Source organism: Colobus angolensis, unplaced genomic scaffold (genome assembly GCF_000951035.1).
Source record: "Colobus angolensis palliatus isolate OR3802 unplaced genomic scaffold, Cang.pa_1.0 Scaffold317, whole genome shotgun sequence".
In the NCBI taxonomy this organism is placed as follows: Eukaryota; Metazoa; Chordata; class Mammalia; order Primates; family Cercopithecidae; genus Colobus; species Colobus angolensis.
This window is the reverse complement of record NW_012116455.1, coordinates 1,416,602-1,442,602: the sequence shown is the minus strand read 5'-3', so window position 1 is coordinate 1,442,602 and position 26,001 is coordinate 1,416,602. Positions and strand designations below refer to the sequence as shown.

Sequence of the window (26,001 nt, the reverse complement as noted above, 5' to 3'; positions counted from 1 at the left end):
AAAAATTAGCCGGGTGTGGTGGCACATGCCTGTAATCCCAGCCACTCTGGAGGCTGAGGTGGGAGAATTGCTTGAACCCAGGAGGCAAAGATTGCAGTGAGCCAAGATGGTGCCACTGCCCTCCAGTCTGAATGACAGAGCGAGACTTCATCTCAAAAGAAAAAAAAAAAGGAAAAAGAAAGAGGGGAGGGTATTTAGTGCCCAGAGCCAGCACTGACTTGGGTTAAGGTAGCGGCAGCGGCAGCGGCACAAGGAGTATGTAGATTTGGGAAATGTGTTTGTGTTTGGAGTACCAGGATTTGGTGGTGAGAGGTGAAAGAGAGGCGTTAGGAATGACCCTTGGGTTTCTAGTATGAGCAAACTGGTATGCCACGTCTCTAGAGGGTGTGTGTGTAAGAGAGAAAAAGCATGTGAGAGAGAATACATATAAGAGTGAGTGAGTCTGGAATTCAGAAGACTGGCCTGGGATAGAGATATACATTTGGGGGGAGTTAGCATGTAGAGATATTTAAAGCAATAGGAATGAGTGAGAGAGGGAGAGAGAAGAGGGCCTAGCACTGTGATTTCATTTTGCTATTGACTCTTTTTTTGAATTTAATTTTAGACATTAGAATAGACAAGGTTAGCTTTCCAAAATCAGTCTCATTTGCATTCGGCATTCAGATACACTCGTGTGTGTATGTGTGTATGTATATATATGTGTGTGTGTGTGTGTTTGTGTATATATATATATATATTTTTTTGGATACAGGGTCTCACTCTGTCACCCAGACTGTAGTGCAGTTGCACCATCACAGCTCACTGCAGCATCAACCTCCTGGGCTCAAGCGATCCTTTGGCCTCAGCCTCCCAAGTAGCTGGGACTACAGGCATGTGCCACCATACCTGGCTAATGTTTAAATTTTTGTAGAGACGAGGTCTCACTATGTTGCCCAGGCTGGTCTCAAACTCCTGAGCTCTAGCAATCCTCCCGCCTCAGCCTCCCAAGGTGTTAGGATTATAGGTGTGAGCCACCACGCCTGACCAGATAAATTTTCTTAATGGGAGAGAAAGGGGGATGGAGTTGCAGCTTTCTGGGAGGGTAGGGGATGAAGGAGTAGAGGAGGACTCAGGGATTTATGTGGTCCTCAGGTTACTTTATTTCTGGAGTAGTTTACAGTATGCCAGTTGTGAATGTGTCTCATCCTTCATGTGTGTAGTGGAGAAAAAAGGTTGAGTTTCTGATCCTCAGGGTAAAGTTGATATTAATAGTTATCTAAAGTTTTCTACATTCTGACCCCTATCTGCCTGTCTGCATATCCACATTCATACCACTCCCTTCCAACCTCCATGCATGCTGTTTTCTATCATCATGGTCCTAAACCTATTATTTCCTTTTTCATTGGACAAATATTTTAGGTCTCTATTTCAGTCAGAGCTTTCCCTAGTTCTCCCAGGCAAACTCTGTATTTGTTTCTGTTTCCAGTTTTCATTGATTATAGCAATTATTGTATTAGATTCTCTGTTTCTTGGTTTGACTGTCTCCTCAAGAAACTAATCTTTTTGACATGAGGGATTTTTTTTTTTTTTTTTCCTTTTTAAAAAGCACTTGAGGGCCAGGCATGATGGGTTATGCCTGTAATCCCAGCACTTTGGGAGGAGCACTTGAGCACAGGAGTTTGAGGCTGCCATGAGCCGTGATTGTGCCACTGCACACCACTCTTCGTGACAGAATGAGACCCCATCTCTTTAGAAAAAAAGCATTTGAGTGTTTGAATTGCCATCCTGTCTTTCTTTGAAGAGTCAAATACAGCTTACATCATCTTCAGGTAAAACAAAATTTAGGGTTCAGAAACTATAGGGCATAAAAAAATAGTTGAACTGGGCACAGTATCTCATGCCTGTAATTCCAGCACTTTGGGAGCCCAAGGTGGGCAGATTGCTTGAGCTCAGGAGTTCTTCCAGACCAGCCTGGACAACGTGGCGAGACCTTATCTCTTCCAGAAATACAAATAGCTGGCCATGGTGTGTGCCTGTGGTCCCAGCTGAGACCGCGAGGATTGCCTGAGCCCTGGAAGTCAAGGCTGCAGTGAGCCAAAATTGTGCCACTGCATTCCAGCCTGGGCAACAGAGTGAGATCCTGTCTCAAAAATAAATAAATAAATAAGAAAGAAAATGGTTGAAAATGTCCTTCCTGTGCCTTTGGAGTCCAGGATGAGGTTAAAAAAAAAATGTTTCCCAGATCTATTTTAGGTAGTTAAAATATACTTTAAAAAATTATTATAAAGCAGCTTCTAAAGTGTATTCTTGTCCCCAATGCTTGATACGATTTAAAATAAAGATTTATTATTGAAGGAAATAGAAATTGACTTAACGGAATTGTTTTGGTTATTTGAATTGTCATTTCTGTAGGGTATTTGAGAATGTTAGATTTTATTTGGAATCATTGATAAACAGAAGATAGATTAGAATAGAAATATTGTACTACTTCATTGTTCCTAGTCTACAAATTGATTTATACTGTTACTCAGTTTATGTCTCTCTCTCTTTTTTTTTTTTGAGATGAAGTTTCGCTTTTGTTGCCAAGGCTGGAGTGCAATGGCGCAATCTTGGCTCACTGCAACCTCCGCCTCCCGGGTTCAAGCGATTGTCCTGCCTTAGCCTTCTGAGTAGCTGGGATTACAGGCATGTGCCACCACAGCTAATTTTGTAATTTTTTTTTTTTTTTAAAGTAGAGATGGAGTTTCTCCATGTTGGTTAGGCTGATCTCGAATTCCCAACCTCAGGTGATCTACCTGCCTGGCCTCCCAAAGTGCTGGAATTACAGACATGAGCCATCACCCCTGGCCCAATTTATGTCTCTTGTATGTATAGTAAAAAGTGGCAGTCTCTTTCTTTACATAGTAAAAAGTAGCAGTTTCTTACTTTTTTTTTTTGAGACAGAGTCTGGATCTGTCGCCTAGGCTGGAGTGCAACAGCACTATCTGGTCTCACTGTAACCTCTGCCTCCTGGGTTCAAGCAGTTCTCCTGCCTCAGCCTCCCAAGTAACTGGGACTACAGGCACACGCCACCACACGCCAGCTAATTTTACATTTTTAGTAGAGATGGAGTTTCACCCTGTTGGCCAGGGTGGTTTTGAACTCCTGACCTCAAGTGATCTGTCCACCTTGGCCTCCCAAAGTGTTAGGATTATAGGTGTGAGCCACCGCGCCCAGCCTAAAAGTAGCGGTTTGTATACCTGTCATTATCATAATATTTTACTGCTTTGATATATGTATATATATAGTGGAGCTTTTTTGTTAGATTTTAAGAGAAAATTAGACGATGAATTCATTCTAATTAAAAAAACCTAAATTTTAGGCCAGGAGAGGTGGCTCGCGCCTGTAATCCCACCACTTTAGGAGGCCAAGGTGGGCAGATCACCTGAGGTTAGGAGTTCGAGACCAGCCTGACCAACATGGTAGTACCCCATCTCTACTAAAAATACAAAATTACCTTGGCATGGTGGCGGGTACCTATAATCCCAGCTACTTGGGAGGCTGAGGCAGGAGAATGGCTTGAACCTGGGATGTGGAGATGGCAGTGAACTAAGACCGTGCCATTGCACTCCAGCCTGGGCAACGAGAGCAAAACTCCGTCTTTAAAAAAAAATAAAAATAGGCTGGGCGCAGTGGCTCACACTTATAATCTCAGCACTTTGGGAGGCTGAGGCGGGGGGATCACCTGAGGTCGGGAGTTCAAGACCAGCCTGACCAACACGGAGAAACCCCGTCTCTAGTTTCTACTGAAAATACAAAACTAGCTGGGCGTGGTGGTGGTGCATGCCTGTAATCCCAGCTACTTGGGAGGCTGACGCAGGAGAATCGCTTGAACCCGGGAGGCAGAGGTTGTGGTGAGCCAAGATCCCACCATTGCACTCCAGCCTGGGCAACAAGAGCGAAAGTCTGTCTCAAAATAAACAAACAAACAAACAAACAAATAAATAAATAAATAACCTAAATTTTAAAATAAAGAAAAAATCTTTGGCACTCTACCTTTCAGCTGTCAGTGGAAACCACTTAGGTAGCTATGAAGCAATTCTGCAAATATTTTATGGAATTCTGTATTTGCCAGAGTATAATAGAAAAAACTAGGCTGGTACTGGACTGGGCGCGGTTGCTCATACCTGTAATCCCAGCACTTTGGGAGGCCGAGACGGGTGGATCACCTGAGGTCAGGAGTTTGAGACCAGCCTGACCAACATGGAAAAACCTCATCTCTACTAAAAATACAAAATTAGCTGAGCGTGTTTGCGCATGCCTGTAATCCCAGCTACTCGGGAGGCTGAGGCAGGAGAATCATTTGAACCCAGGAGGTGGAGGTTGCCATGAGCTGAGATCATGCCATTGCACACTCCAGCCTGGGCAACAAAAACGAAACTCTGTCTCAAAAAAAAAAAAAAACAAGGAAAAGAAGAAACTAGGCTGGGCTCAGTGGCTTATGCCTGTAATTCCAGCACTTTGGGAGGTTGAGGCAGGAAGATCAGTTCAGGAGTTTGAGATCAGCTTGGGCAACATAGCAAGACCTCATCCTCTACAAAAAATAAAAAAAATTAGTCAGGCATGTTGGCGTATGCCTGTGGTCCTAGCTACTCTGGAGGCTGAGGCAGGAGGATCTCTTGAACCTGGGAGATCAAGGTTGCAGTGAACCATGATCATACCACTGCAGTCCAGCCTGGGTAACAGATCACAAAAGAAAAAAGAAAATACTACTCGAGTCAGCAAGTACATACAGCATTTCAGAGCCTCAGCTTGTATACTGCATGTTATTCTGAAACTACAGATCTCACTTAACTTTCTAATGAAACATTTTTGTTTCTTCCTTTCTTTTATAGGAATATATTTGTCCCAGATGTGAATCAGGCTTTATTGAAGAAGTGACAGATGATTCCAGGTATTGTACAAGCTCATGAATAAGTCAGACATTATATTATCAAAACTATTTTCTCTCCGCGTGGATTGAGTAAATTGAATTTGTTTTGTAACTTACACTCTACAGAGAGAGTGAGAGAGAGAGAGAAAGAGAGTGTCAGTGAGTGCGTGAGCTTGCACAAGAGAGGGCAGAAGAATGAGAGAGAAAAAAGAAAGAAAAATGGGAAAATTTGGAAAGTAATAAGATAGCAGATGCGGTGATATGCACTGCTTCTGATTGTATGTGGCATTCTATGTACAACTGTACGCATGTCAGAGTAAATCTGGTAAGTTTTCATTTATTATCTGAGACTTGGGGGCTTATCTTAGATTATTAGTTGGTTTTTAGTGACCACTCTGATGCCTAAAGGTAAACTGCTGTTATACTTCTTTGGTGGGTTAGGGAGTGACTTCTGACATAGATACCTAATCAGGTAAACATTCTGTTCTAGCCAGGGAAGCTGATTGTTCCTCTACTTTGAGGAAGCCTTGAGTCTCTTGTTCTTATTAAGATTATTTGGCCGGTGTGGTGGCTCATGCCTGTAATCCCAACACTTTGGGAGGTCGAGGTGGGTGGATCACCTGAGGTCAGGAGCTCGAGACCAGCCTGGTAGCCTGGTCAACATGGTGAAACCACATCTCCTCTAAAAATACAAAAATTAGCTGGGTATAGTGGTGGGTGCTTATAATCCCAGCTACTTGAGAGGCTGAGGCAGGAGAATCACTTGAAACCGGGAGGCGGAGGTTGCAGTGAGCCAAGACTCCAGCCTGGGCAACAAGAGCAAAACTGTGTCTCAAAAAAAGAAAAAGAAAAGATTATTGCTGTCAAACTTAGGCCATCTTTCCAGTGTAATATTAATATATGGGTTTGCAGTGCTTGGAATTTGTTCTTATTGGCCTTAGTAAAGGTATACAGCTGATAAAAAGGGGAAATATTTTTGGAAGTGACTTACATATTCTTTTTTTGTTTATGTGAACAAAACTATGAAATGTGTTTTCTTGTTTTTTTTGAGACAGAGTCTTGCTGTGTTGCCAGGCTGGAGTGCAGTGGTTCGATCTCGGCTCACTGCAAGCTCTGCCTCCCGGGTTCAAACGATTCTTGGGCCTCAGTCTGCCCAGTAGCTGGGACTACAGGTGTCTGCCACTGTGCCCTGCTAATTTTTTTTGTATTTTTAGTAGAGACGGAGTTTTGCTGTGTTGGCCAGGCTGATCTCGAACTCCTGGCCTCAAGTGATTCGTCTGTCTTGGCCTCTCAAAGTGGTGGGATTACAGGCATGAGCCACTGTGCCCAACCTAAAATCTTTTTTTTTTTTTTTTGGGACGGAGTCTCACTCTACTGCCCACGCTGGAGTGCAGTGGCACGATCTTGACTCACTGCAACCTCTGCCTCCCGGGTTCAAGTGATTCTCCTGCCTCAGCCTCCCAAGTAGCTAGGATTGTAGGCACCCGCCACCACGCTTGGCTAATTTTTGTATTTTTAGTAGAGATGAGGTTTCACCATGTTTGCCAGGCTGGTCTTGAAGTCCTGACCTTGTGATCTGCCCGCCTCAGCCTCCCAAAGTGTTGGGATTACAAGTGTGAGCCACTGCACCTGGCCTAACCTAAAATTTTAATAAATTTTAAAATAGCATTGATAGGATGGCCTCTTTTGGTAAACACAATGGCACATTTGTTCTTTTGGGGCTATTTGGTTAAACATTGGTCTGAAAATTGAAGAAATACCAACTGGTCAAAAAGAATCTGTAATCTGAAGCATCTTAATCTTGGAGTGACTTGGGGGATTTTAATGGCAGTAGGTAATTCCTTTACTGTTACTGTTGGCAGAATCTAAAGTTGAAGGTCCCTTCCACAACCAGGAAAAACTACACATTTTACAGTATGTACTATTAGTTTTACTTTACTAATGATTGGTGATTATATGTGTAAACAAGCTGAAGCTTCTGGGGTAATATGTGGCATGGGATCTATTTTGATACAGTTAAATATCATCTTGGTTTTAAATAGTACAATACCAACACTAAACCTTTAAGATTAGCATGACTGCAAAATTAGCAGTTTTGTGTGGATGGCATGCTAACTTGGGACAGCTTTTTGTTTGTGCCATTATAATTGCATCAGATACTTATTTCAGGCACTTATGCTCTGCATGTGCTAAATAAAGGATATATTGGTTGTGGGGGAACAATTAATGGGCTTATTTTTTGCCAAGTTTTCAAGTAGTAACCCTGGTTTCTTTAGGCAGATAGTACTTTTATTCAAATATGGTTATAAATGAGAATGAATAACTGTAGGATGAATCTTTGTCTAGCAGGGAACTATGGTTTCTGTGATTTTTGTTCTTAATTCTTTTATGTGTCTTCGTAGATCAAAGATTGTCTTATATAGGTGCTATTGGTAGCAATTTACTCAAATACAAACACTGGGTGTTTTGAAAGAGATTAGTGTTTTACATGAAAGAAGAAATCTTTTTCTTAGAATCCTTGTTTTAGAGGCAGTATGGTATTTCCTTCTATAAAGTTCATAAGTATTTGCTGATTTAAATATTTAGCAATTGCATTGGTAAGTAGTGGAAGGGTAAAAACCAGTAAGAGGAGGTCCTCGCATGTAAATATTAGATGATGGGCTCCATCTGCTCTTAAAATTCCATGTAGAGGAGCACATTGTAAGTTTTCTTAAGCTTTGTAACATTTCTCAGAACAACGTGGTGGTTTCTATTATCCCTTCTCTATGATTAGCTCTATTACTCTTAAAATGTAAAGGAATTGTAAGGAAAGCGAATGGTGAGGTAGCTTCAGGGAGAGCAGAACCCCAGAAGAGTTGCAGTTTCAATTACCAAGGATATTTGAATCCTTGAAACTGTGTAGTAAAGGCAGGAAGGAAGAGTCCTGGAAACCTGTCTGGGCTTGAGCAATCAAATGGATACATAGCCACTCAACTTAGTTTTTTATGGTATGTGGTAGTTCAATTAGCTGTTTATTTAACATAGATGTACAAGTACTTTTGGGCTTGTTATACATTTGGAGTGATTTTTACAAAAGTGGTTTTCTGAAATTAATAGAGGTATTAAATGGTTTCTAATCATGGAATAAGGCTTGAGAATGATTGCATAAAGAATGGCATTAGCTTTGCTTTTTCACTTTTGGTTTCAGACTAACTAGGGTGTGTTTGTTTCCTCAGTGAGCTCAGCACAATGCCTGGATTGGTATTGTAATCCTACAGATGAAAACTATTTGTAGTAGTTTGTGAACTTATCATTGGGGTGAGTGTATGTTTGTGTGCTTAAGTGTGTCTCTTGAGGTAAAAGTGGTATCCAGCAGTTCCTGTGATTCTTTCCATTCCCCCTTCCTGTATGTGTTAGCTTGTTTTCTTTGTTCTTTGCAAATTTCATGGGGACAATGGGATTTAATATTTCTCTCCACTCTTCAGGGTCTTTGGGAATAGATAGTTATTTTATCATTTTCACATGTGATTAATTCAACAACTTTTATTTTTGAATATCAACATAGGATATTGACATTGCAGGGTTTTTAAAGATGATAGTACTGTGTAGTGTCTGACACTTAATGAACACTCTGCGTGTATTTGAGAGGCATTAATAAATTGCAGTCTTTACCTCCTGAATTTATATTGATGAAGGAGGCAAATGGGTTGAAATGGATGCAGCAAATCCTAGATATTTATAATGCAAGGTAGGTTTTAGAATCAAAGTGAGAGTGCAGAGGGGTGTGGAAGAGTCTTTTTTGGTTGGTGAGTACAGAAAGGCTTGATGGAGGAGGTAGCATTTGAGATGGATCCTGAAAGGTGGGTAGGGGGAGAAATGTTTATTGAATCCTTTTATAATGTTTTAAATACAGTACCAGGCCCCTTACGTTACTACATTTAATCATTCCTAAGAAATATTAACTATTGTAGCTGCACATGTTTTGTTCATCTGGTGGCTGAATGATTTTTTAGTGAAACATTTTGTTTTGTTAGTGTTTTTTGAGGATAAATGTTTTTCTTTTGATAGGTCAAATCTGAATTGCATTGCTGGCTGTGGGTCCTTCTTCCTTGTCTATGGTGACTTCTCCAATTTTTCACTGGATTTAGCCTTGAAAATCACTTGATTTTGTGGTTTATGATACTTCTCATAGATTAATTTACATGACAGTTATTCATAATTTCCTTTATAGGTGTTGTGTTGGGATGAGTTATTTTTCCTTATTGGGCTTTGTTCTCATTATGCCATTCTATATTTAGCTTCTGGGAGGGGAGCTTGTTCCTGGGAATAGAATCACCACTCATTCCTTTTCTCTTTAGTTTTTTAGGTGGTGGCGGCAGTCGGATAGACAATAGCACAGCAACACATTTTGCAGAGGTAAGTTTTCCTTTAGCTATAGGAATTCTTTAAGAAGTGGTTAGGTGTTAAAATCATGGCAGATACTAATTTTCCAGTGTGGCAAAACATCAGAGTTTAACTGAATGTATAAGAAAAAATGTGGGCCAGAGTAACCCTTGGGAAGATTTGTGTTTTCAGTAACTGGGGCTTGAGCATGTTACCTTTGATAAACCCTTGATGAGGAGAAAGTAATAGCCTCAAACTATATTCTTTTAAACTGGTAGTGTTTTTAATTCTTGTTTTCTACTTTGTTATTGTACATACAGTGTGAGAATAAAAAGCTTGTGCTGTTTTTGAAATAACAGTGTTGCAGACTCTGCTTTAGTGGTGTGACAACCAGGTAAAGTGCAGGCCAGGATGAGTTGTCGAAGTCACAATGAAATAGTCTTCGACCTTGTACAGAGGTACTGGTTTCCAGGGTTTACCTTTAGTCAACACAGTCGTTTGGTGTAGATTAAGGATATATTTACTTGCCTTTCAGATCCCAAGATGGGGTCTGTAAATAATTTCTACGTCTTCTTATAATGTGGCGTCCATATTTTTTGGGAAAAATAAATCTTAACTGTGATTTGAAAATAGGGTATTAGTCTTCATTCTTTTTTTTTTTTTTGAGACGGAGTCTCGCTCTGTCACCCAGACTGGAGTGCAGTGGCCGGATCTCAGCTCACTGCAAGCTCCGCCTCCCGGGTTTACGCCATTCTCCTGCCTCAGCCTCCCGAGTAGCTGGGACTACAGGCGCCCGCTACCTCGCCCGGCTAGATTTTTGTATTTTTTAGTAGAGACGGGGTTTCACCGTGTTAGCCAGGGTGGTCTTGATCTCCTGACCTCGTGATCCGCCCGCCTCAGCCTCCCAAAGTGCTGGGATTACAGGCTTGAGCCACCGCGCCCGGCCTAGTCTTCATTCTTGAATACCATTTTATATCAAATCCAGAGTAATTTTCTTTTTTCACTTTGTCCATTGACCTAAAGTCTCTTTAGTTGTCTTTTTTTTTTAAAAAAGAAACCATTGTAACTATTTTTAAGTGTATAATTCAGTGGCATTAATACTCTGTTTTTAATCATTTAGAGACTACAGCCCAGAAGGGACAAACCTGCTAGCCTACAAAAAACACTGATGTTTTTCTTTTGCTTGTTTGTATGTGTACCCTATATTGCCATACAACTGTTTGCTCTAGAAAGCTGACAGATGCTAAAAGTAAGAAATAAGTTAAATCCCATAATCAGGATTTCTTTGTTTTAGGATCACATTAGCTTTTTCCAGAGATAGCTGAAGTGCCTAGAGAGATAGCAAAATATTTCACTGTTTGGTATGTAAATTGAAATTGTACTAGTAGTATATTTGAAAAGTGAGATTTAAGAAGAAACCTGTAAAACCGTAAGCTTCTTTCCCTTATTATTTGAAAATTATTTTATGACCTTTAGCCCCCACATTTTGATGTTGTTAGGTTTATCAATATTGTGTGGGTAATGGTCCAGTTCTATTTAGGGTGGTTTTTCTGCTTATGGTCTGTACTACTTCTTAATATCCAGTATTAAGAGTTTTGGTTAACTCTGAACTGCCCAGATTGATTAGAGTGATTCCAGACAGATCATGTTTTGAAGTTCCATTTTTATTTTCTCATTTTAATGAATTGAAAAATGTTATTTAAAATGTATTCTGGGCCAGGCATGGTGACTCATGCCTGTAATCCCAACACTTTGGGGGCTGAGGTGAGCAGATCACCTGAGGGCTGGAGTTTGAGACCAGCATAGTCAACATGGTGAAACCCCATCTTTACTAAAAATACAATAAATTAGCTGGGCATGGTGGCATGCGCCTGTAATCCTAGCTACGTGGGAGGCTAAGACACGAGAACTGCTTGAACCTGGGAGGCAGAGGTTGCAGTGAGTCAAGATTGCACCACTGCATTCCAGCCTGGGTGACAGAGCGAGACTCCATCTCAAAAAAATAAAATAAAATAAAATGTATTCTGTTTGCCAGTCCTGGAAGCCTTTATGATTTCAGTATTCTTTTCCCTTGTGTGTGCTATTTGTGATAACACAGATTGTCACTTACTGATTATGCATATGCAGAAGAAGAAATTTCATTTGATTTTTCTTTAGTGTTCTCTTTTAGGTAATGGAAATAGATTGGTCTGCCAATTTTGTAGATATGACTCACCAGGAAGAGATGCATTGAGTAAGGAGAAAAATAAATATATGTAGTCAGTTTCCTAACTTTAGTAATGCTAAATCCGACACTGATGGCATGAGTTATTCTTCAGGTGTTAAAGTAATTTTGCTGATTCATAGCTTGTAACTTCGTGTTCTTTAGATGTTGCCAGGGATTTTTTAAAAATTAGCTAAGAAGTGTGTGTGTGTGTGTGTGTGTGTGTGCGCGTGCGTGTTTGTGTATGTGTGTGTGTGTGTGCATGTATGTGTGTGTGTGTGTGTGTGTGCGTGCGTGTTTGTGTATGTGTGTATGTGTTTAAGAGATGGGGCCTTACTGTGTTGCCCAGGCTGGACTTGAACTTCTGAGCTTAAGTGATCCTCCCACCTCAGGTTCCCTAGTAGCTGGGATTACAGGCAGGTGTCACTGTGCCTGACTAAAAGTGTATATTGAATGTTTCATACATAGCACTCTCCTAGAAATAGGGCCATGAAGTAAATGTCACAGTTGCCTTGCCTGAAAGGAACTTAAAATTTAGTTGTGGAGCAAGTGAAACACTTAAGAAAACAGGGAAGCCTGGGCGTGGTGGCTCATGCCTGTAATCCCAGCACTTTGGGAGGCCAAGGCGGGTGGATCACCTGAGAGGTAAGGAGTTTGAGACCAGCCTGGCCAACATGGTGAAACCCCGTCTCTACTAAAAAATACAAAAAATTAGCCAGGCATGGTGGTGGGCACCTGTAATTCCAGCTACTCAGGAGGCTGAGGCAGGAGAATCGCTTGAACCCAGGAGGCGGAGGTTGCAGTGAGCGGAGATTGCATCACTGCACTCCAGCCTGGGCAGCAAGAGCGAAACTCTGTCTCCAAAAAAAAAAAAAAAAAAAAAATGTGTACAGAGTATAATAAATTTATTGTGGTACGGTATATGTAACAAGTGTAGTAGAAGGAAGAGATAAGGTGGGCCATGGTCTTGAGGAGAGGTCATATAACAGTGATTAAGAACACAGCCTCCGGAACCAGATTGCCTGAGCTGAAATCCTGTGTCTGCCACTTATTGGCTGTGTAACCTGGGCAAAGTTACTTAGAATCTCTCAGTGCCTCTCTTGTTTTCCTTGTCTGTAAATTGGGGGAAATAATCATCCTTTCCTCATAGCGATGTTATGAGGATTAAATTGAGTTAATACATGCTAGGTGTATAGACCCCAGTGTGCCTGCCATCTAGTGAGTGCTTGATACATTTTAGCCATTGTTAAGACTTCATAGAGAAGGTAAAACTTGCACTGGAGACTTGAAGAGTGGGTGGAATTTAGATAAGCAAAGATGTGAAAATTATCTCAAAATAGTATTCATAAGCTGTAAGGTTTTATGCTTATGTCCCTGAAGAAAAAACAGAAATAAGATTATATATAGAAACTAAAGTTGTTTTTCTTTTCCCTGTTTTAGTTGGTAATTTCAGCAAAGACTTATGCTCAGATTTGCTCTATTTTTCTTTAGCCGGAGCTACTTGTACAATGAGGTGGTTATTTTCTATAAGTAACATTTACTGATAGCTGAATTCTTAAAATACTGACTGTATTAGAGGAGGCTCATTCCAAGAAAATTTCTGACAAAATCAGTATTGACTTTTTTAAAAAAAAATGAGACTGGGCTGGGAGATAAGAGACTAATGAGATAGAGAGAAGGTAGGGGAGGGTTGCCAGTTACATGGGAGCAATGTTTGAATAATGTGTGAGGGCCAGTGGAGAGTGAATCTGAAAATGTTGCTAGCAATTTGTAGAGAGAAGACATTGCTATACTAAGCTCCTGATGGTAATCTGGAAAGTGAGCCCTATAGCTACCTGAAGGTTTCATTGATTACTTGCACTTCTGACCATGACCTGGTGCCAGTGGGTCATCTAATCTTAGAGTCTCAGTTTACGTGAATAGATCACTTCAGTGCAAGAGTGGCTCTGGCGGCTGCCTCAGATTAGGAGAAAATAAGATACATGGCTTTCTGGAAAAAAGAGCTCTCAGGTATGCACAAGAGGGCAGGGTGCTCTGAACTATCTGATTTATATGTATTTAAATAAAATTTGTTTTTGTTACATAAGCAGCATTATAGTGGCAGTAAAAAAAATTAAAAATATATATCTTTAGTTTCAGAATTTTTTTTTTTTAAGACAGAGTCTCACTCTGTTGTCCAGGCTGGAGTGCAGTGGTGCACTCTTGGCTCACTGCAACCTCTACCTTCTGGGTTCAAGTGATTCTCCTGCCTCAGCCTCCTGAGTAGCTGGGGCCACAGGTGTGTGTCACCACGCCTCGCTAATTTTTTGTGTTTTTAGTAGAGACGGGGTTTCACCGTGTTAGCCAGGATGGTCTCAATCTCCTGACCTCGTGATCTGCCCACCTTGGCCTCCCAAAGTGCTGGGATTACAGGCGTGAGCCACCGCGCCCATTAGAGTTTCACTATTCTAAGAGCTCCCTTTTTCCATACATTTCCTTTCAGATTTTGTCCTAAGGCATAGATACTGAAAAATAACCTTAAGCTTTTTTGTTTTTGTTTTTTTGAGATGGAGTCTCGCTCTGTTGCCCAGGCTGGAGTGCAGTGGTACGATCTCGGCTTACTGCAACCTCTGCCTCCTGGATTTGAGTGATTCTCTCACCTCAGCCTCCTGAGTAGCTTAGATTACAGGCCCCCGCCACCAAGCCTGGCTAATTTTTATATTTTTAGTATTTTACCAAGTAAAATAATTTATAATTTTTGTAATTTTGTATTTTACCAAGTTGGCCAGGTTCGTCTGGAACTCCTGACCTCAGGTGATCCTCCCGTCTTGGCCTCACAGAGTGCGGGATTATAGGCATGAGCCACCGTGCCTGGGCCTAAGCTTTTTTAAAAATGAGAAATATCTGCAGGGTGTGCAGATCACATGAGGTCAGGAGTTCCAGACCAGCCTGACCACTGTGGTGAAACCCCACCATCTTTACTAAAAATAAAAAAAATAACTGGGTGTGGTGGTGGGCGCCTGTAATCGCAGCTATTTGGGAAGCTGAGGCAGGAGAATCGCTTGAACCCAGGAGACGGAGGTTGCAATGAGTTGAGATCACACTACCACACTGTAACCTGAGCAACAGAGCAAGACTCTGTCTCAAAAAAAAAAAAAAAAAGAGATATCTCATATTCTCATTACTTGATTATAGCTTTATGCATTTTTTAGCATACTTCTCATTTCTCATATGCATACCTCATAACTGTTTGGGTTGCTGTCATAAGAGTATATCGTATTTCTGCCTCTAAAAATTTACTTGATGTTATGTCATAAACTTTTTACTTGTCTCTCTATAGTTAATAGAATTATAGCTGGACGTGGTGGCTCACGCTTGTAATCCTAGCACTTTGGGAGGGTGGAGGCAGGTGTATCGCTTGAGCCCAGGAGTTCAAGACCGGCTTGGGCAACATGGTAAAACCCTGTCTCTACAAAAATAAAAATAAAAAGTTAGCCAGGTGTAGTGGCATATGCCTGTAGTCCCAGCTACTCGAGAGGCGGCGGTGGGAGAGTCTCTTGAGCCTGGGAGGCAGAGGTTGCAGTGAGCTGAGATTGTGCCACTGTACCCCAGCCTGGGTGTCAGAGTGAGACCCTGTCTCCAAAAAAAAAAAAAAAATTTAGGACTTCATGTTCTTTAATGGCTACGCTATATTTATTAAACTAGTTATCCTGTGTTAGGCATGTCTAGTTATATATGATGGTTGATCATTGATCATGCTTCTTCTGCCTAAGTCTACAACATACTGAGAAATAAAACATAGAACACCAGACAGATGGATATAAAAATTTAATTTTTATTCAGCTGAATTGGAACACAAAGTTGAACTGTGGCCAAATGGTCATCCTAAGTTTATACAGGATGACCTACCTGAGAATTAGAGTCTGCAGAGCAGGCACACATAATCAGAACCTCTTATTTTGCATTTGTGCAACTTTACTTCACTTGCTGGAGAAATGTGAAATCATTAGAGATTAGACTTTGCCATTCACTAATCAGCTACATCATTCCTCTGTTGAAGAGTACATAAAATACGATGCCCTTTACATAAAATTCTAAAAAACGCATACCACAGAAAGATCAGGGGTTGCTTGGGGGTGGGGAGGGGCAGGAGGGAAGGATTATAAAGGCACACGAGGAAACATTTCGGAGTGATGAGTATCTTCCTTACTTTGCTTTAATGTTTTCACAAAATCGCCTGTGAACTTTTTCGAGATTACATTTCTAAGGTTAATAATTATAAAATTATTTACTCTTAATTGACTCATCTTTATAGACTCTAATATTATTTTTTGAGATATAATTCATATACTATGTAATTCACCCTGTTAAAGTATACAACTAAGTGGTTTTAGTATATTCACAGAGTTGTACAACCATTACCACTGATTTAGAACTTTTCCATCATCCTCAAAAGAATCCCCATACACCTTAGTAGTCACTACATACTTCTCCACAGTTCTCTCAGCCCTAGGCAACCACCAATCTATTTTCTGTCTCTGTGGATTTGCATATATAGGATATTTGTTATAAATGAAATCATGTAATATGTGAACCTTTGTGACTGACTCTTAGCATACTGTTTTCAAGATTCATCCATGCTGTAGCATGTATCAGTACTTCATTCGTTTTTATGGCTGCATAATATTACATTGTATGGATATTCCACATTTTATTTATTCTTCATCAGTTGATGGACATTTAGGTTGTTTACACTTTTTGCCTGTTATGAATAATAATGCTGCTCTGAATATTTTTGTACAAGTTTTGTGTGATCATATGTTTTTAATTTTCTTGGTTGTATAACTAGGAGTGAAATTGCTGGGGCATTTGGTAACTGTTTACATTTTTGAGGAGCAGACCATAATATTTTAAGAAGTGCTGATGTGATCATGGTTAGTGTAGAGCAAGTTCTGCTAAATGGAAGATATTGTCTATCCTGTTTTTTATTTTGATTGTGTAAGTAGTTCACCCCAAATATTTTCAGAAATATTTCAGAAATATTGTCATTGTACTTATATTCAGAGTAATGTTTTCAGGTTTTCAAGGCAAAACATGTCAAACCGTCTCTGTGATTCTTTAGACTATTTTAGCAAAACTCTATGATAGTGTTCCCTATTAGTTTTTACTTATGTAAGCTGTGTCCTAAATACCCAGTTTTGTTGTATGAGCTTTTCTTTTTTTTCTTTTATGCTTATCTAAGTCTACTCAGAGACAAATGACCTGAAGCTATTTTTATCCTTAGTGCTGATTTGGTATAAATTTGTGAGGTGTGCTCTGCTGTCCTGTGTTCTTTGGTCAGGGTACACTATTATTTTGAGATTAAAATAGCCACAAATACATTGACTGTTACTAATTTGCACTAATTTGCACTTTCTGTACAAGTTGAAAAATGCCTCATTATGATGTTGAAGCTGTTTTTAAGCATGGATCCTTTAGAAATTTTATATATTATTAGGTGTGGCATCTAAAAGTATGTTAGTATCAAAGCAGATTATTATGAACTTGGTGCTTGACTTTTCTTCCAGTCAAGATTTTAACTATTTTATTTTTAAATTATAATGAAACTAATGGTTACTTTGAGAGTTGTTTTCTGTGAGCAAATGTTGCAGAATCGTATATAGTAAGAGAATCATAGATTTCTTCTTGTAATTCACCTTAGTGAGATAGATGATTGAGAACATGGAGGAGTCTGCTCGTACTTTTTCACTTATTGAAGACAAGTATAGTTTTAGGTTTTTAAATCTTGCTTTTACTTTGGAATTTTAGGTCAAGAGAATTCTTGTGTTCTAGACAATTTTTCAGACTAGAAACCAGTGATCTCTAATAGATGAAGACTGTAACTAGAAAGTAAAGGGAAATAAGGCAGATTTGATAAGAAGTGCAAGTGGCAGTTAAAATGAAAAGATGTTTTATGTCACCAGTATTTAGAGAAATCTTTTTTTTTTTTTTTTGGAGACAGAGTTTCACTCTTCTTGCCCAGGCTGGAGTGCAATGGCGTGATCTTAGCTCACTGCAACCTCTGCTTCCCAGGTTCAAGCAATTCTCCTGCCTCAGTTTCCCAAGTAGCTGGGATTACAGGCATGCTCCACCACGCCCAGCTAACTTTTTGTATTTTTAGTAGAGATGGAGTTTCACTGTGTTAGGCTGGTGTTGAACTCCTCACGTCAGGTGATCCACCCGCCTCAGCCTCCCAAAGTGCTGGGATTACAGATGTGAGCCACTGTGCCTGTCCAAGAAATCTAATTGATGTTCTTACTCTGCATATTACTTTTTGTTCTTCAGCTTATGTATTGGAATTTTTAAAACTTTTAAAACATGTTGGTCAGGCTGGGTGCGGTGGCTCATGCCTGTAATTGCAGTGTTCTGGGAGGCCAAGGTGGGTGCATCACCTGAGGCCAGGAGTTCAAGACCAGCCTGGCCAACATGGTGAAACCCCCGTCTCTATTGAAAATACAAAAATTAGTCAGGCATGGTGGTAGACACCTGTAGTCCCAGCTACTCGGGAGGCTTAGGCAGGAGAATGGCTTGCACCTGGGAGGCGGAGAATGCAGTGAGCCAAGATCGTGCCACTGTACTCTAGCCTGGGCGACAGAGCGAGACTCCTTCTCCAAAAAAAAAAAAAATGTTGGTCAGTGTGGGGTAAATGTAAGCTTTTATGCTCTGGTAAGAGTCTAAATTGGTACAGTAGCCCCCCCTTACCCTGTGGTCAACCATGGCCTGAAAACAGGTGAGTATACTACAATAAGATATTTTATTTTATTTTATTTATTTTTATTTTTTTGAGACAGGGTCTTGCTCTGTTGCCCAGGCTGAAGTGCCATGGAGTGATCTCGGCTCACTGCAATCTCCGTCTCCTGGGTTTGAGCGATTCTTATGCCTCAGCCTCTTGAGTAGCTGGGACTACAGGTGTATGCCACAATGCCCGGCTAATTTTTTTATATTTTTAGTAGAGACAAGGTTTCACCATGTTGGCCAGGCTGGTCTCGAACTCCTGGCCTCAAGTGATCCTCCCACCTCAGCCTCTCAAAGTGCTGGGATTATAGGCTTGAACTACCGTGCCCAGCTACAATAAGATATTTTAAAGTGTGGCACAGAGGCTCATAGTTCAATCCTAGTACTTTGGGAGGCTGAGGCAGGAGGATTACTTTAAGCCAGATATTTGAGACTAGTATGAGCAACAAAATTAGACCTCATCTCTAAAAAAAAAAAAAAAAAATTTTTTTTAAATTAGCTGAGTGTGATGGTACGCCCCTGTAGTCCTAGCTACTTGGGAGATTGAGGTAGGAGTATCACTTGAGCCTAGGAGATTGAGGCTGCAGTGAACCATGGTCGCGCCATTGTACTCCAGCCTGAGCGACAGAGTTGAGACCTTGTCTCAAAAAAAAAAACAAAAAACCACATTCACAAAACTTTTATCATTATATATAGTGTTATAACTATTCTATTATTAGTTATTGTTAATTTCTTACTATGCCTAAGTTATAAATTGTTATAAGTTATAAATTAAACTTTACCATAGGTATGTATGTATATGAAAAAACATAGCATATAATTAGGATTCTGTATAGCTCACTGTAACCTCGACCTCATGAGCTTGAGCTCAGGATCCTGGATTCAAGTGATCCTCCCCATTCAGCCTCCTGAGTAGCTGGGACTTCAGGTGCATGCTACCACACTTACCTAATGTTTAAATTTTTTGTAGAGACAGGATCTCACTATGTTGCCCAGACTGTTCTTGAACTTCTGGGCTCAAGTGATCCTCCTGCCTTGGCCTCCCAAATTGCTAGGATTACAGGCATAAGCCACTGTGCCCAGCCTGTTTTTGGGTTTTCTATGTACACAAATTATTAGAATTATTAAGAGTTCAGCATATTTTCTGTATACTAAGGTCAGTATACAAAAATCAGTTGCATTTCTGTTACCAGGAATTAACCATTAAAATACAGAATTTTAAAAAAAGATACTAAGGCAATTAGAAAGTCAGTTCAATGGGAAAATGGACAAAAGACATGAAAGAAGAGAAGACATAAAAGAGAAAGAATAGAGATTTAAAACTGATTTAGTTGAAATAACTGATGAGTGCTGAAAAAGTAAACTCTGTGTGATTTAACAAGAATGTGTTTTAAATTTAAGAAATAAATGTGGCTGGGTGCCATGGCTCACGCCTATAATCCCAGCACTTTGGGAGGCCGAGGTGGTCAGATTACTTGAGGTCAGGAGTTTGAGACTAGCCTGGCCAACATGGTGAAACCCATCTCTACTGAAAATATGAAAAATTAGCTGGGCATGGTGGCACATGCCTGTAATCCCAGCTTCTCAGGAGGCTGAGGCAGGAGAATGGCTTGAACCTAGGAGGTGGAGTTTACAGTGAACCGAGATCATGCCACTGCATCCCAGCCTGGGCGACAGAGCAAGACTCAGTCTCAAAAAGGAAAAAAAAAAAAAGAAAGAAAATTTTGGATTTCTAAAACATCAGAAAAAAAAAAAAAAGGGTGGTGGGGGCAGCAGGGAAGAGAAGACATAGGAATGGCTGGTAAATATTACGTGACATGATGTTTAGCCTTATTTGTATATTAGTATCAGGGAAAGCAAACTGAAACCACAATGGCAGGGTGATGTCAGTGAAAATGGCAGAGTAGGAGCTTCTGGGGGTCATCCCTCTGCAGAAACACCAAACACCTTGACAAAAAAGTCAGAATCAAGCTTATCGAAACTCTGGAAAGATAGTCAAAGGTTTACAGCAGCCAAGCAAATACTTCGCCAGAAGAAAGGGCACTGAAACAAGATAAGAGATCTTTGTAGCATTTTAGCTTACCCTAGCCTCACCTCCCTTCCTGGTATGGCTGCAGTCTTGAAGATGAGAGCCTGTATTCCCCATGCTGGTGCCTGATTCCAGAGAGTGAACCCTCTTCCTCCTAAGGGGTTGGTTGTGTGTACTGTTTTGTCCTTTCCCCAAAGGACTGCCACTAGGGGCAAAAATCAGCCAGCCAACCAACCAACCAACCAACCAAACAAACAAACAAAAAACCAGGGCAAACAATAAGATATTGAAAGCCTGAGAGGAAAAGCTGTAGAGTGAGTTTTTGTGGAGGAATAGGAGCTTTGAAAAGCTATTGTGAATGAGAAACTGGAAAGCCAAGTGCACAGCTCAGGGCAGTATGCATGCTCAGAAAAGACCTGAGGCCATTAGCTTTCACCTTGGCTTGTCTTTAGGTTCAGCACAAGCAGGAAGTGAATATTAAGGCAGATTTATAAAGGCCCTGGCTAAGTTTTAAAGGAGTGCCCCAGCAGCTAATCAGCAAAGACCTGGCGAGCATTTTACTTTTCTTTTTCTTTTTTTGGGACAGAGTTTTACTCTTGTTGCCCAGGCTGGAGTGCAATGGCACGATCTCGGCTCACCACCACCTCCGTCTCCCAGGTTCAAGCGATTCTCCTGCCTCAGCCTCCCTAGTAGCTGGGATTATAGGCATGTGCCGCCATGCCCGGCTAATTTTGTATTTTTAGTAGAGACGGGGTTTCTCCATGGTGGTCAGGCTGGTCTTGAACTCCCAACCTCAGGTGATCCACCCGCCTCGGCCTCCCAAAGTGCTGGGATTACAGGTGTGAGCCACCGCGCCTGGGCGTCTTTTTCTTTTTTTGTTTCTTTTTTTTTTCTCTTTGGTTCATTTGTTTGTTTTGAAATGTGGTCTTGCTGTGTTGCTCAGGTTAATCTTGAACTCGTTGACTCAAGCGATCCTTCCACTTCAGCTTCATGAGTAGCCAGAATTATAGGCACACACCACTGCACCCATCTCTTTTTGTTTTTGTTTTATTTTTTACACATTATAAATGTTCAGTTTTTTAAAAAAAAAATTACGAAGCATGTGAAGAATCTAGAAAATATGCCTTATTCACAAGAAAAAAATGAACAGAAACTACCCCGAGGAAGCACTAATACTAGAATTACTAGACAAAAACTTTAAATCAGCTGTCTTAAGTATACTCAAAGAGCTTAGAGGACACCATGGACAAAGAACTAAAGGGATTCAAGATAATAACATCTCAACAAATAGAGAATATCAATAAAGAGATAGAAGTTTTTAAAAGTAAGCAAATAAATTTTGGGGCTGAAGATTACAATAATTGAAATGAAAATTCACTAGGGGAGCTGAAAAAAAGATAGGAGCAGACAGAAGAATCAGTGAACTTGAAGATAGGTCCACTGAAATTATACAGTTTGAAGAGCACACATTTAAAAGATTGAAGAAAAATGAACAGAGCCCAAGAGATGTGTGGGATACCTACGTATGTATCATGGTAAGGAGAGGGAGGAAGGTGCAGAAAACATGTTTAAGAAATAATTGCCAAAACCATTTCAAATTTGACAAGACATGAATATACACATCCAGGAAGCTCAGCTAACACCCAAGAAGGATAAACTCGAAAGACATCCATACAAGACACATTATAATTAAAATTTCAAAAGCCAGAGATAAAGAAAGAATCTTGGAAGCAGCAAGAGAGAAGCAACTTGTAACATATAAGATATTTTAAATAAGATGAATTTCTGTCGATTTCTTAGCAGAAACCATGGAGGCTAGAAGGCAGTGAAATGACATTTTTCAGGTGATGAAAGACAGACTTGCCAACCAATAATTCTAAATCTGGCAAAACTATCTTTCAGGAATTAAGGAGAAATCATGACATACCCAGATAAACAGATAAACAATAGCTGAGGGGGCTTCATTATTAATAGACCTGCCCTGTAAGAAATGCTAAAAGAAGTCTTCAGGCTCACCACAGATCTATTAAATTTTCTTTTTGACATGGGACCAAAACATATGCATTTTAATTAAACATTCGTAATTTTTCTTACACAGCAAAACCAAAAATCCCACATTGGAAAATCATTTTCTATTCACCAGATTGTTAAAAACTTTTTTTAAAAAAAGTCCTGTGATATCAAGTGCTTGCCAGGATGTAGCACAATAGAAACTCTTAAACACTTGGTGGGTGTGTAAATTGCTACAACCAGTTTGGAAAACAATTTGTCGCTACCCAGTAAAGTTGAAGATGTATGGATCATGTAATAGTTGTACAGACCAAAAACATAAAAACTCTTGTACCTCTGCAGCAGCAGACACATCCAGTAATATTCACAGTGGCCATTTGTAATATAAAAAACTGTAAACAATCCAGGTGTTTATTGATTGATTTTTCTAACACATGACTTATTTCTGGTCTTTACTAGCTTTGGGGCCATTTGGATCACACGATGTTTTTTCAAGATTTTAGACCATTTCTAAGCGGCAATCCACTGGACCAAGATAATAGAGCCAATGAAAGGGGTCACCAGACTCACACTGACTTCTGGGGAGCAAGGCCTCCACGGTTACCATTGGGTCGGAGATACAGATCTCGAGGAAGTTCTCGTCCTGACAGATCTCCAGCTATTGAAGGGTGAGTTGTTGTTTTTAAAGTTATTTTTAAGGTAGTTTCAGTGAAGGACAAATTGGTGTAATCTAATCTTTATAAGGGTCTCATACTTACTACCTTTGCGGACAAGATGGACGTAAGTAGAAAGGATGAAAGTGAAGCTAAATTGAATGTTAGTACTCACCTGATGATGAACTACAGCGTGAGAAATGTTATACGTCTCTGATTAACGTTTTTATTAATGTCTTAGATTAATATATAGACGATATGTGTCTCAGTCCATTTTGTGTAGCTATAACAGAATGCCTGAGACTGGGTGATTTATAAAGAACAGAGATTCATTTCTTATATTTCTGGAGGCTGGGAAGGCCAAGGTTGAGGGATATACGTCTGGCGAGGGCCTTCTTGCTGTGTCATTCCATGTTTGAAGGCAGAAGGGCAAGAGAGCATGCATGAGCAAGAAAGAAAGGTGCCAGACTCATCCTTTTATTAGGAACTCACTCCACAATAACTAATCCACTTCTGAGATGAAGGCATTTAATCCACTCATGGGAGATTCATCTCTTAAAGTCTCTACCTTTCAACACTGCTCCATTGGGGATTAAGTTTCCAACACATGAATTTTTGAGGAGGGTACATTCAAACTATAGCCGTATATTTATCAAAATTTCAAAAGGGTATCAAATATATTAGGCATTAGGATTAAATATTTCAACAGATTGGAACAGTGGACTTAACATGAAATTGAATCAAGTATCTGCTTTTTGTGAAGAAAGGAAAACAATTTAATAGGATAAATATGAAGTCTTGTGACTGTAAAAACATTCATGTAATACATGTTTGTTGAGTGTCTTTTTTGTATGGGGCACTGTACTGGACAGTAGGAGCACAATGATGAGTCAAATAGATGGTTTTGCTCATGGATCTCATTTAGTTGGAATAATAAACGTTAATTTTATTACGTGTTTACCATATGTAGAGTACTGTGCTTCATGCTTTATCTGCTTTACGTTGTTTAATTTGTGTGAAGTAATAGGTGCTATTGCTGTTTTCATTTTATAAAATAATTAACTGAGTCTCAGAGAAATAAGGTAACAGCCATTGGTGGATCTAAGACTTGAATCTAGGGCTTTATGAATCTAGTGCGGCACTGTCTCATATGGTGGCTGATAGCCACATGTAGCTATATGTTTACATTTAAGTTAACCAAAGTTAATAAAACTCAGAATTCAAAGACCTCAATCCCAAATAGCTATATTTTGAGTGCCCATTGGCCACATGTAGCTAATAGTTACCGTATTTGACAGAACATATTATAGAAAATTTCCATTATCTTAGAAAGTTCTATCGAACTGTTCTAGAGCCTACACTCCCCCCTCCCCCAGCACACACCTTCTAGGCTTTATTAACATTTTACTATACTTGCTTTATTACATATCTATCCATCTAGCTCTCCATTAGTTCATCTTATGTTTTGTGCATTTCAAAGTTAGTTGCAGACATCGCTTCATGGAACAAATACAAGATATGGGAAATCTGATTTAATGAGATTGTCTAGGACAAAAATCAGTGAAGTCTTACATTGTTTTAATAGCTTATGGCACCCAGAGTTAAAGCTACTATATCCTGTGCCAGTTAAACTGTGTGTAGATTACTTTCCCTTTTCTACCTGTTTTGAGATTTGAGATCCCATTATTGAGTTTCTCAACTACGGTTCGTCTATAAACTTTTACCTCTTGTGCATCTTTTTTTTTTTTCCTCCATTCCACCCACTAAATGGCCAATTTTGGAGCAGTGCTGTGATTCACTTTTCTTTGCTCCTTTACTAGTGGATGGTTCAGTACTGCTTCAGAAAAGTCACATAAATGTTCCCAATCGTACCCCTGCAGATAGTAAGGTGCATTTGATCTCCACTAGATTTCATGCTTTTGATTAGGCTTTTGTTTGGCATTCCCTCAACAGATATTTTAATTTTCACTAAATTTCATTCTTCAAATTTTCTATCCAATAGCTGATTCTCAGAAGCTGATTTATATTCTCCTTTATGAAAATTGGGGCCTTGGGCATGAACTCCCCAAATCCCTGTGCCCAGCTTCTCTGTATCAACATTCATTTCTCCTTCCAACCTCCTGAGATGAGGTGTCCTTTGTTTTTTTTTTTCAAGGCAAGCCTATCAGCCCATGTTCTGACCCATTCTCTAGCTGTTTTGTCTGGGATTTTGTATCATCCATCTTCTTCTTCCTGCTTTCTTTCCCAGTTAATGCCCCTTGGCCACTGTTTTACTCTTTAGCTCTGTGTTTTTCAGTCCTGGCTGTACATCATTGTCACTGAGGATATCTTTTGAACTGGTACCTGGACTCCATCCCCAGGGACTGTGATTTTATTAGTCTGGGTGAAACCAGGCATTGGTAATTTTAAAAAGCTCCTAAAGTTATTCTTATTGTAGCCAGAATTGAGAATTACTGTTCCAGTTACTGCCTAGTAATCTTTTTCCTTTCCTGTTCAATCAAATTTCTTAAGAGTTGTTTGTGTTTACTTTTTTATCTTTCATTATTCTTCTACCTGCTGTAGTCTGGCCCTCCTTTCAGTAAAATCCCTGGTGACTTTCTATTAATAATTGCAAACCCAGTGGATACTTTAAAATCCTTATTGTATAGGTCTAGTTCACTGAATTCAACCCTTTTAATCTTTTTTCTTCCCCCTTGAAATTACTTTTTTTTTCTTCTTCTTCTTTCTTTCTTTATTTTGCAATAGAGTCTTGCTCTGTTGCCCAGGCTGGAGTACAGTGGCGTGATCGTAGCTCACTGAGCGTCAAACTTCTGGGCTCACACAATCCTCCTGCCTTAGCCTCCCAAGTAGCTTGGATTACAGGCATGTACCACCATGCCTGTAATGCTTGGCCAACTTTTAAATTTTTTTTGTAAAGATGAGGTCTCGCTATGTTGCCCAGGCTGGTCTCAAACTTGTGGGAGGATTGCTTGAGTCCAGGAATTTAAGATCACCCTGGGCAACATGGCAAGACCTCATCTTTACAAAAAATGAAAAATCAGCTGAGCATGGTGGCATGTGCCTGTAGTCCCAGCTACTCCAGAGGATGAGTGGGAGGATC

The 26,001-nt window shown here is 40.0% G+C and overlaps 1 protein-coding gene across 2 annotated transcripts in view; it reads left to right on the top strand.

Moving 5' to 3' along the window:
- RNF115 (ring finger protein 115) overlaps positions 1-26,001 on the top strand; it is an 84,301-nt gene that overhangs the window by 32,872 nt on the left and 25,428 nt on the right. Inside the window, exons 2-5 of one of the 2 annotated variants that reach the window (XM_011951281.1) lie at positions 4,854-4,912; positions 6,754-6,805; positions 9,229-9,286; positions 22,708-22,916. In XM_011951281.1, the coding sequence (XP_011806671.1) occupies positions 4,903-4,912; positions 6,754-6,805; positions 9,229-9,286; positions 22,708-22,916 (329 nt within the window). In that variant the 5' untranslated portion in view covers positions 4,854-4,902. The remainder of the gene's footprint in view (positions 1-4,853; positions 4,913-6,753; positions 6,806-9,228; positions 9,287-22,707; positions 22,917-26,001) is intronic. The other variant, XM_011951280.1, reaches the window with a different exon arrangement.